Source organism: Pleuronectes platessa, chromosome 1 (genome assembly GCF_947347685.1).
Source record: "Pleuronectes platessa chromosome 1, fPlePla1.1, whole genome shotgun sequence".
Classification (NCBI taxonomy): domain Eukaryota; kingdom Metazoa; phylum Chordata; class Actinopteri; order Pleuronectiformes; family Pleuronectidae; genus Pleuronectes; species Pleuronectes platessa.
Window position 1 is genome coordinate 23,964,039 of NC_070626.1, and position 19,723 is coordinate 23,983,761.

Genomic DNA, 19,723 nt, shown 5'->3' on the forward strand with positions numbered 1-19,723 from the left:
TTTTCATCTTTTGAAGAGAAATATTGCAGTGTGAGAATATGTATCTCTTCTACTGCATCTCTTCTACCTATTAGTTAAATAAGCCATTGCCTTTGAATGCTCTTTCACACCGTTTGACCCAAGATTGATTTAGCACGCTCCTTCCTGTAAAGGGCTTAACGATGCAAGAGTTGAAAGGCAAAGCAGATTGAACGGCCTCTACCTGCAGTGACTTCCAGCAACCTCCTCTTCTTCTGCTGTCTTTCCTGCTTTTCACGCTCAGCCTTCTCCTTTGCTGCCCGTGCTCTCCTCTGTTTCTCCTCCAACTCCCTCTGCTTCAGGTTCTCCTTCAGGGCTTGCTGCGGGGAGGAGGGAAACAGACGTAAAGAAAGAGAAAACAAGACGGACTGCTAAGTGGGGTTAATTACAGTAGTGTAGCGCTTGTCAAAATAAGAAGCAGCTGTCTGGTCCTGCCAGACATAAAACAGCTTGACACCAGAAACTAAGGAGACCCCGAATTCTCTGGAGGTTCGACCGCTGGTATGGTAATCAACGACTAATACGGTATTCGAATGTCATATCTTTATTTCAATTTTTTAGTGTCGTCATATATGCATTACCACGAAAATCCCAATAGCCCATGAAATTAGAAACAGCAGTTCAACATTATTCATAATATCTTATGAGCTCATTGTGAATTTTTCTCAGACAGGGACATTTTAATCTTTGAGACAGATTTGTAAATTGATGACAAAAGAAACAGGCATATTTTAAATCTACCAGTTCATTAAGTCACGCGAAAACTGTATCAGCTTTGTCAACTGCTAAATCTCAGTTAAAAATTCATAGAATGCAACAGCAAGTATCAAAAAGCATCAAGTATCAATTCACTGAGACATATTTAACATCCAACGATGGCAGCTTTGTCCAGTCGGTTGACAGCAGGTGAGTATTACCTACTGCGATACAATTCAACAGCAGCAGGCTGTTCAGGAGATATTGAGCTGAGCACAGCTTACAGGTGCCGTTCTGTGGGTGGATGTTTACGTCTACCACACAATCAGCAGATTAAGAAATAACCGTATTTAAAGCCACCTGGATTTGACCAAATCTTAGTACATGATGCCAAACATCCGAGCAAGAAACCATTAATCTAGCTGGAATATTAAGGCAGCATTATTGGATTTTGATGTATCGTTGCACAAGTATAGCTTTCAAAATTGATAACGATTATTCAATGATTGCACATATTGTCTTGCCTTGGACATATATACTGTTTATCCATCCATTATCTATACTGCTTATCCTTAGAGGGCCGTAGGGAAGCTGGAGACAATCTCAGCTGACTGCGAGTCAGCGGCAGGGGAGTAAGAACAGTAAGGCCCTGGGTGTGTGTCAGGTTCGCACCTAGAACTGGGATAACCACTGCAATACCACGTATCACAAATGATTGTATGCTAATCCTTTTTCTTTGTTTTATCACTAAACTACTCTCACTGGAGTGTCTGAGAACCCATGTTGTCTGGACAGGAATTATAATACAACCCAAATATGTATTATTTCTCTTCCTAATGGGAAAAGTTTGAATTAATGATTGTCAATTAACTTTGAACAGACCACTGTTTGTGGCATCTAGTGGTGAAAGCGCAGACTGCACGTGCAGGAGGACCAACGGTGACCTTCAGCAAACACACATATATGCTTTACATTCTAAGTATGTTTGTTCTGAGCCCCTGTTCATGTTTTATAGCTTCCATTTTTTGGGACAGGGGTGTTCTTTACTTATATTTAAACAAACCGATGTAGCCTATGACAAACGTGTCAAAACGTGTTATAAATTCTATTCCATCTGTCTAGACTTATTGAATTTATAGGGATAGTATGCATACAAACGACTGATTACAGGTTCTGTAATCCATGTGCCAAAAAGCTGTTGAACTCATACGATGGTGTCAAAAGCTCAATAGTGCCACAGCCAAGAGACAGACTGCATATGATTTAATAAGAGTGCCAGCATGATTGCCATCCTGATCAATAGCAAGTCGCTTAAAGCGAGGGAGTCTTGGCTTTTATCAAACACCAGGCTCCTCTTCCTCATCTTCCCTCCTCTTGAGTTATTCACTGGGCCCCGGCTTGGCAGGCAAGTCAGGGGAAGAATGCCAAACCACCATGAACGGCTGCATGCAAAAGCACACACTACAAGAACTGTGTAGTATATCAGGAGCTACGGTGGATAATAAAGAAGGACAGTCACTTACAGCCTCTTATTAAGTCTGCATTCCAGAGTGTTGCTGGAAATTATATAGTCAACTTGAAATAAATACATTTCAGCGTAGTGACTTTAAGATCAACAAGCCACTGAGAAATAACAACTCCAGTAAACACAGTGAGTTACTGATGTGTTAATAGTATACAATATTCACACCTTGATACAGCTCGTAGCGTATATGACTGAAGTGTTGTCTGTGGCCAAGGGTTGTTTTTCTCATCCATCATCGTACCACAAGGTGTGTTGGCAACTTAGCAAACATTATGTATTTAGATATGGAGGAAAATCTGTATATCAATGTTCTCATCAAGTGCTCATCCAGGGGGGAGTGGATCGAATTTGTTAATCTTTGGGATGTTTGAGCAAAAGGTAATTTAGCATTGGAGAATTGCAACCCCTACTTATTTAAACTGACCACTTTTTAGGATTTAATGGCCTCTTGTGGTGAGGTTGCAGATTGCAGGCGACTGAATATGTAGGAATATTGACAGACACGCTGACACGCTGCTATGATGATGTCACTGAGGACACCATGAAAAGGTCACGCTCCATCTTAACGTGAACAGCACTTGTTTATATAAACTACCATAAAAAGACCATAAAGACACTGATGAGCACCACTTAGCTGGTTATAGAACATTCAGAAGTTGAAGAGAGCGCTGAGGAAGGTGAGAGAGGTGAGATGAATACCAACTGACTGAGACTGAAGCTGTCCCGAGCTCCATTTTAAATGAAGCCAACTCCCCCACAAAATTAACTTTGATTTGATGGAATGACTATCGGTCGCTCAAGGCAACCACTAATTCACAAATTACTTTTGTTAATAGATAACGAGGAACAAGCAGATGAAAGAACAAGAGCACTGATACATTATATGTTTACAATAAGGAACAATTAATGGATCCCAGGTTGCAATTGGACAGTTGTGATGGTTACCTAACTCAAAACTTGGACCCTCGTTCTCCTCATTGCTATCAAGAAATGATCCTATTAAAAAGTCAACCAAACAGAGCTGTAGTGCCCCAGACACAATCAAAGTATTACATAAAGCAATCTACTCAGTGAGAGAAATCAGTGTCATTTATATGAGCGTCCCAGATTAGATTGTCCAAACATATTCTGAAACAAAGGGACTTGTAAATGTAAGACAAGTTTATCTTTGGCCAAGAAGAAACAGAATAAAACAGATGCCATAATGCAAATGACCACTGTAGCATGAGTCTTACAAATGTATAGGCAATAATAATACAGATTGTTTAGATTTGATTTAAGGTTTTGTTTCTTTAATCAACAGTCTGCAGCTTTGCCAGCAGCTTGTACAAGTGGTGTCATTACTATGCTAGACAGGTCCACAGTGATGTTTACAAGTGTATGTTTACCTTGTTCACAATCTTCTGTCAGTGTGTAAACATGCTTCCATTTGCTAATTACCAATAATCACTATGTGAAGGTGTTGCAGATGTGTACCTGTAGTCAATCGTGTTTGAGAAATACACTAAACCAGAACTTTATTAGGAAAGCCATACAAATACTCGGGAGAATAGTGTGACAAGAATACTTTGCTCTCAAGACGGCCTCAATTGCTCCTGGTATGGATTCAATATAAGTTTCTTTTACTTCTGGTTCATGTAGACATGACTGCATCACATAATTCAAACTCACATGCAGATCATTTGTCCATCTGACAAATCTGCATGATATTTGTCAGATGGACGTTCATGCTGGGATCGTTCTATTGGATTCAGATCTGGTGACTGGGAAGGCTACTGAAGTAACGTGAACTCACTGCTATGTTCATGAAATCAATTTGAGACGACTATTGTTTTGCGACATGGTGCATTATCATGCTGCGAGTAGCCATTAGTGAAAATGGGTAAATTGTGGCCATTAAGGGATGTTGATAGTCAGCGACACTACTCAGACAGCAATGGCATTTAAATAATGATTGACTGATACTAAGGGGCCCAAAGAAAACATTCCCCACACCATTATACCACCACCAGCCTGGACAGTTGTCATGAGGCAGGTTGGTTCCGTAGATTAGGCAGTGGACGCCAATTTCTGACCGTACCATCTGCGTGCCTCAGCAGAAGAGACTACGCTATTCCGGTTATCAGAAGCTGTACAGTTTTGGTGAGCCTGTGCCGACTGCAATCTTCTGTCATGTCTCGCTGTTGCAGCTCATCCACCTCAAGGTTCAGCTTGTTATGCATTCACAAATATATATATCTTTTTTTATGCTGACTACAGTTTTAAAGGGTGGTTATGTGAGTCATAGCCCTTCTATCAAATTAGGCCAGCCTGGCCTTTCTCCTCTGACCTTGCTTTTCAAAAAAACATTTCAGTTCACAGTAACAACCACTCACTAGATATTATTTTGGGTTTGTATAATATTTTTTTGTAAACTGCATGAATACATTTCATGACGTACAACAAATCAGCCAAACAACCAATCAGCCAGTCAACCAAAGATAAGCCTGGATCATGTCTACCCATGTGACTAACAAACCCATAACTATCATGAGTGGCAGCTGTTTTAAATTATATACCAATGGCGATCAACAGAGAAGGTATAACTGGGCAAAATTACATCATCTCTAAAACTAGAGCCTGCCAGGCGCCCTTCCAGCAGCCTAGGAAGAAAATTATAAGTCAATAAGGTTGCAATAAAACAAGTAGGCCTGTTTAAGAGAGGACCCCTCTTTAACTTCACAATGAGAACGGAAAAGGAGAAGTTAAAATACTAAAGCAAAACATTGAAGAAACTTAAGCACAGGTAGCACAAATAACCCATGCTGTCTTTTTAAATCATAAAATAAATTAGAACAATAAAGATAGAAAACAGTCAGCGTGAACATTAACATACTAATGCCAGAAAAACTATTTAAAGTGGAAAGCAAGGGAAGTTACATTTGTCTTTAAATTTTGATTTAAATTTGAATGCGTCTTATCTAGATACCGAGAAATAACGAGAGCTAAATAAATATTGATTTTGATTGAAAGTGAAGGAGATCTTTTAAACATGGAGAGTCATGTCATATTTGCCTTCTCACAAATGGTTGTTATTTTAATTGTAATGTTGAGATGAAGTAGCAAGAGAGCGAGAGAGAGCGAGAGAGAGAGAGAGAGAGAGAGAGAGAGAGAGAGAGAGAGAGAGACTGACACAGAGAGAGAGAGACTGACACAGAGAGAGAGAGAGAGTGCACAAGAGAACCCGCTCTCTGAGGAAATTGCCCTCCGCTCTCCTTCATCACTGCAGGTCTGCTTCCCCCTCCTCCTCTCCTGGATGTCCGCCATTAGACACGCTCAATTGGATTCCTGTCAGATGTACGGCCTCGCCCTGGGTCTCCTTCCTACGGGTGACTGAGCACGCTCTATGTGTGTGTACCAGCATGTGTGTTTTTGTGTGTGTGTGTGTGTAAGAAAAACCTAAGCAGCTTTCCCTATAAAAAATTGCAGACACAAAAATGACATTCGCACACAAACAAACATGCACGGGCATGCACGTTCCAGCAAACACAAACACACACTACATGAGCCACATAGACACGGTTCAAGGCTCAGTTCACTCCCGGCAGTGGTCTAGAGATGGCACGCACCTATTAGCATGGGCCTTGGCACAGCAGGGTAAATGCTGACACAGGTTTGACCGAGGGGTTATGGTACTGAGATTTACTGTGTGCCTACGTTCATTGACCTAGCCTTGGCTTCTCCCAGGATACGTCTGCATGATGTGACCATTTGACCAAATTGCTAACGGTGTAAGCTGCTTACACCTTGACCTATCGAAGGGGAATAAATGGCCCCCTTGGGAGTTGACCATACAATGCTAGTCTTTATAACACTTGCTTTGTTCACCTGGCATAGTCATTAAACTGTTTTGTTTGGTCAGAATATAAAAGTGACAGCAAAACTCCAGCCTGAACCACAGAGCTAAACACCTTGGGATTAACAGGCAATGGTTGAAGGTATTGGATGGATCTGACCCGAGCCCTTTGCTTCATGTTATCCCCTCTCTCCTCTGATTGTCTTATGCAACTCTCAACTGTTATTGATATTATCAATAAGGGCAAAATGACCAAAAGAAATACTAAAAACAAAAGAAATAAAAAACTATATACAAAAACAAAAGAAATGTATGACATATAATGAGTTTTGTATCATTTTATCTGAGTCTGACTCGAATCTGAACACAGCTAGTGGTGAACTGGGCTGTTGCTATTACAGTGAGACGAGGATCAGAGCATTGAAGTACAGGGTTCAATAGCAAAGGTTAAAAAGAAAAAGAAGAAAGGCCCAGCAAGGCTAAAAGCAATGCATCTGGGAACACTTTCTTTCTGACTGCCTGTGTGTTTCTTCGAGCCTGTGAAGACTGTGTGGATACAGAGGTTACTTCAGTCTCAGATTTGATAACTTAGAGCAGACAGCATGAATGAGAAAGGGGAGAGGACAGAACTTAAAAAACTGTTTTTATCTAATCGTACCATTTCTGGCCAAAACCCTGACATTTTTTAACTTCAGGATAATGGCATTAGAGCGAGAGATAAAAACATTACATTGTTGGTGAGGTCTTATAAAAATGATTACACCGTCAACATCCTGAGGTTTAATAGCCTATAGGCGAGGAGTAAGACCGGGGTAAAAATCCACCACTCGCTGCAAACCGCAAATGTATAGACAAAGCCTTTGAACAAGCAAATCTAAAGCATAACTAATGACTCCGCGGAAAAAAAGGCAAATAGGCATGAAATTCATTTGTGTGGTGGATGTAAAGTTGGGGGCAGGGCAGGAACTTTGGTAGCTAATTAGCTACTATTATCTGTCGCGCCCAGTGGCCTGTGCCACTAATCCTGCTGATTAAACACAGTGGGTCTCCGCAGCTCCACAGCTCACAGTAGAACCAGACTGATAAGGCCACAGAGCTCAGCGCTGACATAAATGTCTGGGTGGGACTGGACTACATAAGACTGGCACTGCTCTGCTTTGCATTATACCACGGGGCCCTGGTGTGAGAATCAAACAGAGCTGAGGTTCTGCCTTGATACAGCCGATGAATACAAACAGTGAAAGTTTAAAGCCGATACCAAACAGCCACTTTTGTTTGGACAGCTTGTCTCAAATCCAACACTAATATATAACTAACATTCTATTCATCTCGTCCATCACATTTAAAAACACCAAAGAGAAAACCAGCAACCACTCCTGAATTTTTGCATTGACCAGTGCTTGATAATCTAATGCAGATTAGAATTACCTCCACCAGTGAGCCACGTTATAATGCAGAAGGACAGAAGCAATGTGACAGAAGGGCAATCACCACAGAAGACTGGGTTGTCCAGTCTTCTCAGTCAGCTCCACCAACTTTAAGAATAGTTTAGTCTTGAAGGTTGTAATCATCTAACCTTTAATATAAATTAGAGAAATGGATTCAAGCAAACTAAACTTGTGATCTCTTAACATTCCACCATATCTTTGTCTAATCTAAGGTCTTGAATTTTATCTCTGTGTTGCATTGGAATGTTTTTTTTTTATCAGTTTTATTTGCTTTTTGATATAAACAGACACTGTTTTTTTAATCATGGGTTTGCTGTGCAGCTAATTTGCATTGTACTTCATATCTATTATCCATATATATTTAGAATTATATACAGTATTGTATGTCCTTTTATATTACTTCCGGTTGCCTATTAAGAACTGGACAACAGCTGAAGATGTGACTAAACAACTAACTCTGGCTCATTGACAGAAGAGACCATTACTCTTACCTAAAACTTGATTCCATACAACATGTTATTAAATGGCTTTTTTTGCTTTGAAATACCTGCCGAACCAATTTAGAATAAACTCATCAACCACTAAATTCCAATCAAATGTGAAAACAGTTACTGTAACATGTAAACTCTTTACTTCCCCACAACACGGATTAAGACTTCCAAAGTTTCCGACTGTCAAACCGCAGAGCGTACTCACAGTGAACATGGAGCGGAAGTTGCTGAGATCAGTGAACAGCTCCTCCACAGAAGTCTTCTTGGGATCAACCGCGAAGTACTCCAGCAGGTTCAGATATAGCGCCTCCATATTGCCGTGCATGATCACCAGCTTACCGTACTGTTCCCGTGCGACCTTGCTGAAGTTGTGGGGACGTGGTCAAGGTCAACAACGCATCCATCACACAGTCAGAGTAATTAAATGTTGCCCTGAGCGCTCCCCTGTTTGACAGCAATGCAGGAAATTGAGGGTGAAAGAAATACTGAAAGCATTCATATTTGCAGCTGTAAGGAATCTGGAGAGCCGACTGAGTATTAAACTATGATGTTGACTTTGCAGATGATGTCAGTCAGGTTACTAATACTGTGCATTCACTGCTATGACCCCCTGCAGACCACTCTCGTGTGGCTCCTGGCAAAGTGTGTTGGTCTATCTATATCAAAGTTAAAAAGAGACACATTTACACGTACACTAACACTACAGCTTCCACAGTATGCACCAATGACATGTCCTTGTAAATCACATTATAGAAGAATTGGTATCAAGTGATAGTCTTTCCAAAATGTCATTAGCCCAGAGATATCTAGCACATATCATTTGTTTTATTCCCACTCCCCACCCCCTGCTCTTGCAGATTTAGCGAGCAGGTATGATCTCCTGCGAGAAGTGTGTACCTGACTGAGAGTCATAGCTTGAATTACCAGATTCAGGCTAAGCAAGTTCAAGAGCATTGTTGAACTGTAGAGAAAAATACTTAAGTCATTAGAAAACAGCATTTATCTGCAATATTTAGTGAGAAAACTTTAAAAATATCAAGAACTCTTAACAAAGTCTGCTGTTTTTGTTACAGGGTCAGCCCTTCTGGGTCAGGAAGCTGGGGTTTGTGGGTAATATCCACAGTTTGTTATGGGTTAGGGTTGCAGAGGGTGCTGTTGCACAGTTAGAGTTACACAGTTTTGCTGCTTTAAGATCATCTGTACGTTAGGTTGCTCCAAAATTCACTATCATGGATAACTGAGGATAATTAAGAGCCCCCCCCCCCCCCCCCCCCAAACAAAGCAGGTGTAGGACAAGTCTCTACTGTGCACGTGTGTGTGTGGAGGATGAATAACAGGTCAGAGTTGTGTCATAAGCTATAAAGATTAATATAAAACTTAAAGCTATGACGCTACTAACAGCACAGTACTGTAAAACAAGTCCACACAATACTTACTCATTGTAAAAATATAGCTAGCAAGAATGAGCCTTTCGAAGTGTCTTATATTATCTTTCATTAGCACTTTTGTGTTTTTATCATTTTAAACTCTTATTTTTGAAAAGCATAATCGGAGGTGTCCACATGATATATAGTAAAAAATATATCCAGAAAAAAATTGAATCTGAGTTTGAATCAATGTGCTTCATTCAAAAAGTCTCATTTTATTATGTGGATGGATAAGAAGAAAAAAGCAGGCTTGCTAATGACCCCGACATCCTCGTCTCATGCTAGATAAGAAGTGCCTATGTCTGTGTGTCGGTGGTCTCACAAGTACGTGGGCAGCCTCTCTGGCTCCTATTGAGCCCCTTCATTATGGCTCAATTGATAGAGCCATTTGAGGTCTGGCCTCAGCTGAATCTGGCTGGGAATGGGACAACCTATTCACAGCTGGGTAAATGCTGTTCAATAGGCAACTGCTCCTAGATTGACTTGTCTGTAATATCTTTCCAAGCCAGGAGCTAGGGGGGAGAAGCAGAAGGATAATCTGCGCAGGTGATGGAAAACAAGAGGGAGAGAAAAGACGGCAGAGCTGAGCGCCTCGGTTGATAATTATCATGGGGTGAAAAATATCTCTCCTCGTCATGTCCACCCCTTTCCTCACTTCTTTACTATTCCAGAGACAGCAGTGGTCCACCGCTGCTCATTATCACGAATCCTGGTTCACTCTCTCTTTCTTACAGACCTTTACACCCCTATTCCATAGGAGTTTTTTTCCCTTCTCCCATTCTTCATTTGCTCATTATCCTTCTGTTTTTCTTCTACCCTAATTTGCCGCCGTCTCGAGCTTGGCTCATGTTCTGAAGTGAAACACTAGAACAATAACAAATTAACAGTATGCTCAATGGTTGGGAGAAGTAAAAGTTAATTTTGAATGTCACCAATGTGACACTCCAGGTTTCTCATGCTACTGTGGTGACAGTATATTTAGTTTGTTGTCATTAGGATGAGCAGTGAGACAGCCTCAAGAGTAAAGGAATGAAAACCCCTCACCTCCTACTTCAATAAAAAAAATTCAATACCTTACGACCTGGATGACTGGGGATCTTCTTTAAAAACATGGTTTAATAACTATATTTTTTAGAATTATGAATATATCAAGCTCAGAATTACAAGCCTGGCTTCAGAGGTTACTCATTTCGTTTTTCTTGTTCTTTCTTTTTTTTTAACAAATAATATGGCCAAAAAATGATTTTGATACAAAACGATAACATTATGTAATTCAATAACAATTAAGGGGCAATTTTAAAGGTTCATTTATAGGTGCAGTTCAATCAATACCACATCTCTTGATATTCATTACTTTCGATTGTAGACTTTAGCCATTAATTGGGCTACCAATTAAAACTGCTGTGGTTCTGTTTTCTCAGCCAACAAAAGCTTGATTTAACGGAACAGATTTATGATGAACTCTGTGTGAAATACTTGGGTTCTAAAAAATATCATCATAATGTTAGCAAGGCCACCCATGATTAAATATTTGTTGGTGATGCAGTTAAACCCTGACAAGGGTGTAAATATAAGAGACTGTTTTTATATTGCTACAAAATTAAAGCCCAGACACTGTGTTTAATTTGTTTAAGTTCATCTACAGTTGATTTTATTAGGGGCCTACAGCTCAGAATTAATTTTAAAATTCCATCTTGATGTTTGAGTTTTTAATCTGCGTTGCTAAATTGACACAGGCACCAGGAATTTGGAAGGCGAACCGGTGAAAGACGGACCTGTCAAATCCATTCTCTGGGCTGCACTCAAGTTCTCTGCTAACTACCAACGTCACATCCATCAGTGGCCCAGCCCCAAGGCTACTGATCAAAACTACATGAAGGCGGCTGGGCACAGAGTGTATTATTGAACACATACTTACACACCTGGTCTGAGACGAACCTGACACCTGTCAGCGCCGGATCTCGATATCCAGACAGGGCAGTGAGGCAACGCTAGCACCAAAGGAACAATTGTGTATTCATGTTTCTTTTTTTAAAGCAGTAATTTAACTACATATATTAAATTGCTCCTTTTCCATGAACATGCAGCAATGACTGACAGAATGAGAGAGCTTTTGAGTGACAGAGGAACAATGGAGGCTTTGTCCCAATTCTCCCTCTCAAACCTTTCCCTTCATTTTGAAGTTGCCCTCAGTGTGAAGTATATCAAGTGAGAGAGGAGAGTGGAGCTGGTCCAGTAACTTGAACATTGAATGGGATGCCACTCATGACTTGTAGACAACATGGTGAGTAGAAAGAGGAAAAAACAAGTGTGCTGTGTATAAAGGACTAACGGCAGGAGGACTATCCTTGGCTCACATTTTTATATTTAAAACTATTCTATGTCGTTTCTTTTCTTGAGTGATTTTCATGAGTGGATACATCTGCAACTAATTGAACACAACAGATTCCTAATTCATTTTGCCAAAGGTAAAGAAAATGTCTCGATGACGTTAACGTTCCTTTGAGTTGACCAATGTCTTGGATGGGTAAGTAAGTAAATGAATTATAATTATAAAAGGATATTTCCATTTTGGTGAGGAACATGTCGTTGGGGTCATCAGGCGAGGAAAAGGTATCCAGGTCTCTCTCCAGCTGCAGCAGCTGCCGCTCCATCTGCCTGAGGCTCTTCTCCAGATTCTCCGTAGACACTGCACACGTACATCCAGACACAAACACACAAGTTTGACAAAGCGCACGCAAACATACCCACGTGGAAATGTACAAAAGAAAGAATCATAGAGGGAGAGAGGACAAATCAATTACAGGTACAATCAAATCTGTTATTATTTTTGATGCTCTGAAAGAATCCCGGAACAGGGAAAAGGAGCGAGAAGCCAGCTCAGATGAAAAGCATGCTTATTATGGGTTCACTCTGCCGGAAACACCGAGGGAATAAACAATGACTGAGAAAAGAATAAACATCAAGTGAAGGTACGTTCAATGTTTGCCTCACATATGCTTTTGTGTCTGTCATAAACAATTAGATCTGAGTAAGAATACAGTGTCCTCAGTGACACACATACTGTAGTGAAAGCAGACGCCTGCTGTGTCTGCTCGGATGTTTACGTGATATGTGGCTTTTCTGTAACACTGATTGAAAAGTGCAGTCTCAAGGTACAGAGACGGATGTTTATATTTCAAACATCTCTCCAAGCCCCCTGTGTCTTTACTCTTATCAACAGGTGCCCGGATCACGCAGGTGGGAAAGCAGGAGACCACAGAGCCCAACTTCCTGCTAAGTTGGTCATGGCTGACACTTTAAGCTAGACGCTGAATACAGCATATGGCTTAAATTACCCTGATTAGACCCTGCTTGACAAAAAGGCGTAAGCTGCTTATATTAAAGTAGTTTCAAATTTCCCTTGATCCTCATACACGTTTTTTAAAAAAGGAAAAAGAGAGAAGGAGAGAACTTTAACGTAGCTAAACTCCTCACTGTATTTATATCAAAAAACCTTTTTAAAGATGGTAACAAGCTGAATTAAAATTTTCTCAAAGTTGTCACATATTTCTTTACATTTTTTATTTAATAGAGTGTAAGTATATGTTCTTTTCAGTGCAGGTAAAGGTGAGCGTGTGGAAATTGACTGATTCATGCCTTCATCCAAAGGGGCAGTTTAACATTGTACTCACGATTGAGAAAGGAGGCCAAGAGCTCTTGGTGTGTTTAAATTGAAATCATCATATAACACCCACCACAGCACACCTACTGAATATGTACCTGACAAAATATTATAACATTATTTCCTTTTGCTCTATGAGTGTTTAAATGTACCCTTTTTAGTGCAAGGAATTTCTTTGTCTCCCTTCTTTTATTCATCACCCTTTCCCCGTCTCTGAAGCACTGACACAAATAGTTGGCAGTCAGTCGAAGGCAGTGTAAATGGCAAAGCACACCAGCCTTGTCACGGAGTACAGTGTGGCTCCTGGTGTCTCAATCAGAGCAGTATTCACAGAGCAGCAAGTTGCTCAGCACTGACCGACTGTCACACTCACACTTTTACTTTGGTAAGAAATCAGCCTGCTGGGCAGTGAAAAACGAAACTGCAGTAGGGTGAACTTTCCCTGCAGAAGACTTGTGATGCTCTTTTTTCACTGAGGAACATTGAAAGCAATTAGGAAGAAAAACCCTGATCAGCCACAAAATCAACACCATTCACATCAGGAGGATAAAGTTATGCAATGCAGCAACATAAAGATGATGATTTTTCCTTCCAACCTCTCAAATATCATTGAAAAAATAAAATATTTGTGCCGAAATTATCTTGCCTTTACTTATTTACTTCAAAGTAACAATGCAACTAAAAGTGTGTTGCACATTTTTAATATTCATATATTTTACGGAACCAATGCAAGCCTCTCAATCTGTCTGTTTTCAAATGGACAGTTCTCTGAATCAATGGACAGAAATAGACAAATACCAGAAATATTTTCCTGACTCAAATGATAACTTAAAGTAATGTAACTACTAACATTGTTATATTAAGTAATGTCTATCATTATTTATTTTAGAACACATCAGAACATGAATAGGTCTCTCTTATTCTGTATCTCGCATAATTTCCTTGTTTTTGTCAGGTTATAAATAAAAAGTCAAAGGGTGTGAATAATGATAATGTGTTTGAAATGTATTGTGGACTTGAGACTGCAAACATGACCAAAATCATCAATTAACAGTAACAAGGACAGCAGCACTCCAAGAACATTAAAGGAATCCGAACACAATAACTGAAATTTTTACTCGCTTAAATGAAGCACAAGCTCAAATTGTTTTCAAAGAAATTCTATTAACAAACCGGAAAAACACTATCGAGGTCTCTATGCTGATCTTCCTCGCAGCTTAAAGCCTAGTGATCTGCTTACAGAAATTCTCTGGATTCTGTAAAGACTCAACTATATTAACTATAAACCTTTGACCAAATAATCAATGATTTCACAGCCGATGTCATTAGTATGACAGATGTGCTAGTAAACCATCAGAAACTGACACTTCACCTGCTGTTTCATCCCCATTAAAATCATCAAAAAACATAAAAAAGCATAAAACAAAACAGAAGCCTACGGCGAATCCGAGCAACCGCTCTCTGCTGAATGAGGTGTGGGCAGCATGCAGCAGTGGAAGGTAGCCAGACAGGTGGTCTGTTAATAGAAATGCTTAAAGCCTTGTGATGATGCTCTGGCTGTGAAAAGTGCAAGGAAGGGTGAGACAGAGAGCAGAACAGATCGGGATTTTCTCTTTTCTTAGCTGCACAATTCAAACCGGAGGCTCTTGTGATGATGCTCGCTCACACGGAAGGGCATGTGAACAAGAGGAGACATGCAGGTGTCAAAAGCTTCAGGAGAGCAGTGGTTGTATAGCAGCTGGGGTGTTTAGCTAAACAGAAATGTGTTGTATGTGCTCTATACGGACGCTTGTCAAATACAGAATATCATAAATAAATCCTCTGTGGCACAGTGACGAGCCGAGCGGGTGATAGAACATAAAAGGGTGCGTCTGCGTCCTTCTTGTTCACTCTTGCCATCCTGCTGTGGCCTTTCTCTCGTGGTGTGTTAAAGTGCGAGTGCTTTTTATGAGCAGCGGGGCCTGAATGCCTCCGTGGTCTAGAGGGGCTGCAGACAGATGTAGGATGTTTTAGCGGAATATAATTGGAATATTTGCAGAGGTCAAATCCCCCATTGACACCCTTTTATTACCCTGCCAACCTGCTGTGCTATAAATGAGACTGAGTGGAGCACACAACCATGCATACTCGCTCACAAACAGCCCCGCTGCACGCAGAGCTCCGCTATAGATCATCCTTTGATGCATGGAAATTAAGAGACTGAAAAAGGCAGATATGCGTTCGGAGGCCAAAGCCTGACAGACAAGTGTGACTAGACTAATGGTGCCAGGGGCTGGGAACTATGGAAATCGTAATGTGAAAAAACCCTACACTCAATCTGCACCTGCTACAGACAAAAAGAGCATGAAGATGGCTATATTTTCAAGTTTGCACTGCTCATTCTAAATACTTTCAAGCTGAGGCTCGTCACTCATACTGCATGTGGCAAAGCAAAGCTTCAGCCGCATGTTCGAGAACATTCTCAATTTACTTGAGCCATCGTGTTACTTCTTAATGACTCCTCAGGGCCCCTGAGCCTTAAACAGAAACTGAACCAAAGCAGCTTTTCCATCTTTACTGCAAAATAAAATTAATGCAGACATGTCTATTTAGTATTATGCAAAGCTTTCCAAGTTAGAGATGCCTCTGCTGTTGACAGGCACTAGTTGAAGAGCTGTGAAGCTGAAGGAGCTTGGTTTCACACATTAATACTGTACGTCTCTATGCTTTGCCTGATTTCACCAAGTGCCGCACAACAGACACTCGTATTGATCAAACCTGCCTGCTGTGTATAATCTATGTTTCTGAAGAGGGACTAAAGAAATAGAAAAAGGACGGAAGAGGGAACGAGAGCAAAACTGATGAATGAAAAAGCAAAGAGAGACAGACAGACACAGACAGACAGACAGGCAGAGGAACATGGAAAATGATAGAGAGAGGCAGCACACAGTAACTGCTTCTCCATGTCAGGAGAAATAATGACTATGATGCTGAAGAGAAGAGAGAGCAGCAGAAATAAGAAGACAGACACAAAGGAACCCTGAAATAAGCTGCAGTTTTGCTTCCACGAGAGACGGGATTGGCAGTGGGGGGAAAGGGAGTCTATGTTACACACACAGTCAAAAGACTGCAGCTTTTACAACAGAAGCACAAATCATTACTGCTACCTCGATGCAACCTTGTTTTCATGCTCAAGTAAGCTCTTTGGTGAGTGTCTATGAATGTAATGCAGCCTTTTAGCGTATTTTCAGGCCTCCCGAATGACTGTCAGGCCTGATGAAAAGGAAGCCACTCAAGAGCATGGTTTACGAAGACGAAATGGGATTTGTGTGTCTGAACACTAGATATGTAGAGATGAGACACTTAGTGACCGCATCTCTTGATGGCACAGAAACACAGAGGAAGACAGTGACGGAAGAAGAGGACGACATCTATCAAGATGCAAATTTATACTCAGCTTGTGGTCAATCAGGGAAGCACATGAACAAAGCCTGAGGAGAGATCCAAGGAGTGTGCTTCCCATTGATCACACCTTGTCACGATGAGACTTGGCTAAAGACTTGTGCTTTCGCAGCACGGTCGTGGGAAGTGAAACTCAATGGGGCATCCTTATCGACAGATTATCAAAACCCCAACAAAACCTTACGAGGAAGAGTTAAAGCATGAAAGTCACACATGTCAGTCCTGCTATATGTTCTCACCCTCTCCTTCACTCACTCCTGCTGGGAACAGTGCAGTGGATACAATCTTCTGTGGAGCCACAGAATCATGTTGTGACAGAACAACCGTACGTGCATGGATAACTCTTATGTTTGGCTTCTGCTCAAGCTTTACTGTCTTTCCTAGACTTTGGGAGGTTTTTTAGAACTTTTACAAGCACAAAAAAAAACATTAGACACTATGAGGAAAGGGAAAACATTTCTTCACCTTAACGTCCATGATTTAATTATGTGGACGTATTTGGTTCCCGTAATCAACGTTAAGATCCCATAATTAATTTAGTGAACAGATTCAGATGTCCACAACATGAGCAGTAAGTGATGCTGCTCACCGCTTACGCCTGAGACTCGCTCATGGCAATATGAGCAAAAAACATCATGACCAATTCTCCTCTGGCCACCCCAGTGTGTCCCTGCTTGCCTGTGACCTTTACCATATTCTAGATAACACTGACCACACTCCAAGCACAATCTGAGGATGTGTGAATGCCTGCACCGCGGACGATACAGAAAACAGCTAATTTGTGTTGAACCTAAACAAATTGACGCTACATTTTAAACATACATTGACCCGACAGTCTTGAAAAATAAGCCCGAAGCTCTTGCAGATGTGCCACAGCAGAAGATTAAGGCTCAGTATCAAACAGCTGCACAGAAGAGTGTGGGACAGATCAAACAGCAAACCTGTTAATATATAATGCGTGTGTTTACAAAATAAACAAGCAGGTAATCTGAGAATAATCCCTAATGAGTTATAAATGTAGAAAGGTACGAGTGGAACTTAAAGTATAAAGAGAATAATGGTCCATTCCTGTCTCTGTAGGACATTAGGTTTCTCTCCAAACCACAAACTTTAATAGAGGACCTCTGCACAAATTCAGAAATCTATTGCTTATCATTTGCAACATTAATAAAATATAATGTAACACAATATAAAAACTGAATGCGACTGGAAGTCCTTTCCATGCTACACTACTAGTGTGTTTGAGTGCAGTGATCTCAAAACAGTCTCTCAACCACCAAAACCATTGAGGGTATTTTGCAGGCGCTCATGTAAAAGTAATTTCTTTTCATGGACATTAATGGTTGAACTTAAGAGATATGAAATGACACAATGTTAAAATGTGATTAAGTTGGAGATGTCAGTCATTTATATGGTTGGGCCACCCACGGAGCTCATTATCTTTTCATGAGGGCTCACCTTTCCAATCATCTACCACTGCCATTGACCACACCATTACTATTGTTTATACCAGGCGATAACGCTTAATGGCCGCCATCAAACAAGGAGCCAAAGCGTTCTTTCTAAAATATTATTCAGTTCTCAGTTTTAATAGCGTGCCCTCAGTTGCCTAAACAACATGCTGGACAGATGATAACATAAAAGGCTTTTTCTCATTGAAGTCAAAGCTAAAGGAAGTCATTTTTCTGTTCCAGACAGCTTGTCAAACAAAGCTGCAAAACAGACGGGGGGAAATGGAAAAGAAACAATATAGTTTTGTGTCTGTATTTCTTTTGTTTGCTCAAAGAATAGTCCAGCTATTTGATTACTAATTTTGCATTCATTGGACCAGTTGGCAATGTCCCTGCTGGTAGATATTGCCAGGGGTGTTGATTTGACAGGGAATAGATGAGACTCCCTGCACAATGGGAAAGCTAAAGAACTTAAGTTGACACCAGCAGGAAACCAAAATAACAGCAATAATCACACCGCGGTATCGGCTCAGGGAGAGGGGGAGGTAGACGTGGTGTTGAAGTTATCAAGCAGCGCTGTGCATAGCGCTCCTTGCATGCTTAAAAAAGAGTAACAATAAATGACGTAAGGTGCCTTGGTGCAGGAAACCAGTAAAGTCATTTGTTTTTCTATCTATCGTATTAAATCGTTTTTTTTTCTCTGAGACATAATTAATGTACCAGAACATTGTGTGCATATGTGTGCAGGGGTGTGCATGCGAATAACAATGTATATTACCTCGGCTAGCACGGTCCACGTGATGTAGGTCTTCAACGAACTTGATCACATCGGGAAAATCTTGCTCACATACATGTGCCAGGAAGTGGAGCAATGTGGTCTTTTGATCCGCTGACTTTGTGTCCTTCAGCTGTAGTAAAACACAAACACACAAAGACAGTTACACTCAAAGGCCAATGATAGTGAAGGGCTGAATTTGATATCTGCTCATTTGAAATGTAAACATGTATTAAAGAGTGATTAGCAGAGTAAGTGGTACCTCAGACTTCCCTTGTTATCTCAAATGTCACAGGCTTAGTCTGACAAGTAGGGACTTGTTGTTGATTGAAATGTTCTCAGTAATGTTTTCACCTTTGACCTTTTGAAAATAAAATGTTATCACATCACCATCCATCCAATTAGGCATTAACTTAGATTAGACGTGAAATTGTGTCATAATAAATTTTTTGAGTTATGGCCTCGTGAAAGGTTTCTTTATGGTCACAGTAACCTTTGACCTTTTACCACCGAGATCTAATCAGTTCATCACTGACGTCAGGGGAGCATTTGTACCATATCTGAAGAAATTTCTTTAAGGTGTTGCTTAGATATTGCATTCAAGAGTGGGATGGATATATGGATGTCGACCCTGGGAACATAATGTCTCTGTGGCCACCGCTGTCACTGCTGCAAAGGCATAAACAGACTCCTCTGCCACAGCAGAGAACTAGCAGGAGATGTTGTTGTCTGTTCCCACATCGTCTGGCTGTTGTGTGACAAAGGAGCGTGTGGCATTGCCCTCATTCAGCTGCTGTAAACCTTTTCAGTGGCTCTATAAATGCGAGTGTTGACAGTGCCCCGCATGATTTCCCGTTTCGTAGTCATGCGGCGGAAGCACATTCACGATGTGATGACCTCTTGAGCGCCGTGTGCCGCTCTTCCCCTCACGTAACAATTTTTCAATTTCTCT

At 40.8% G+C, this 19,723-nt stretch overlaps 1 protein-coding gene across 2 annotated transcripts in view; it reads right to left on the bottom strand.

Moving 5' to 3' along the window:
* LOC128444067 (protein diaphanous homolog 3) overlaps window positions 1–19,723 on the bottom strand; it is a 144,640-nt gene that overhangs the window by 56,061 nt on the left and 68,856 nt on the right. For both annotated transcript variants that reach the window (XM_053426375.1, XM_053426367.1), the window contains 4 exons: window positions 18,775–18,904; window positions 12,004–12,129; window positions 8,219–8,382; window positions 203–338 (listed from right to left, as the gene is read on the bottom strand). In XM_053426375.1, coding sequence (XP_053282350.1) covers window positions 203–338; window positions 8,219–8,382; window positions 12,004–12,129; window positions 18,775–18,904 — 556 coding nt within the window. The remainder of the gene's footprint in view (window positions 1–202; window positions 339–8,218; window positions 8,383–12,003; window positions 12,130–18,774; window positions 18,905–19,723) is intronic.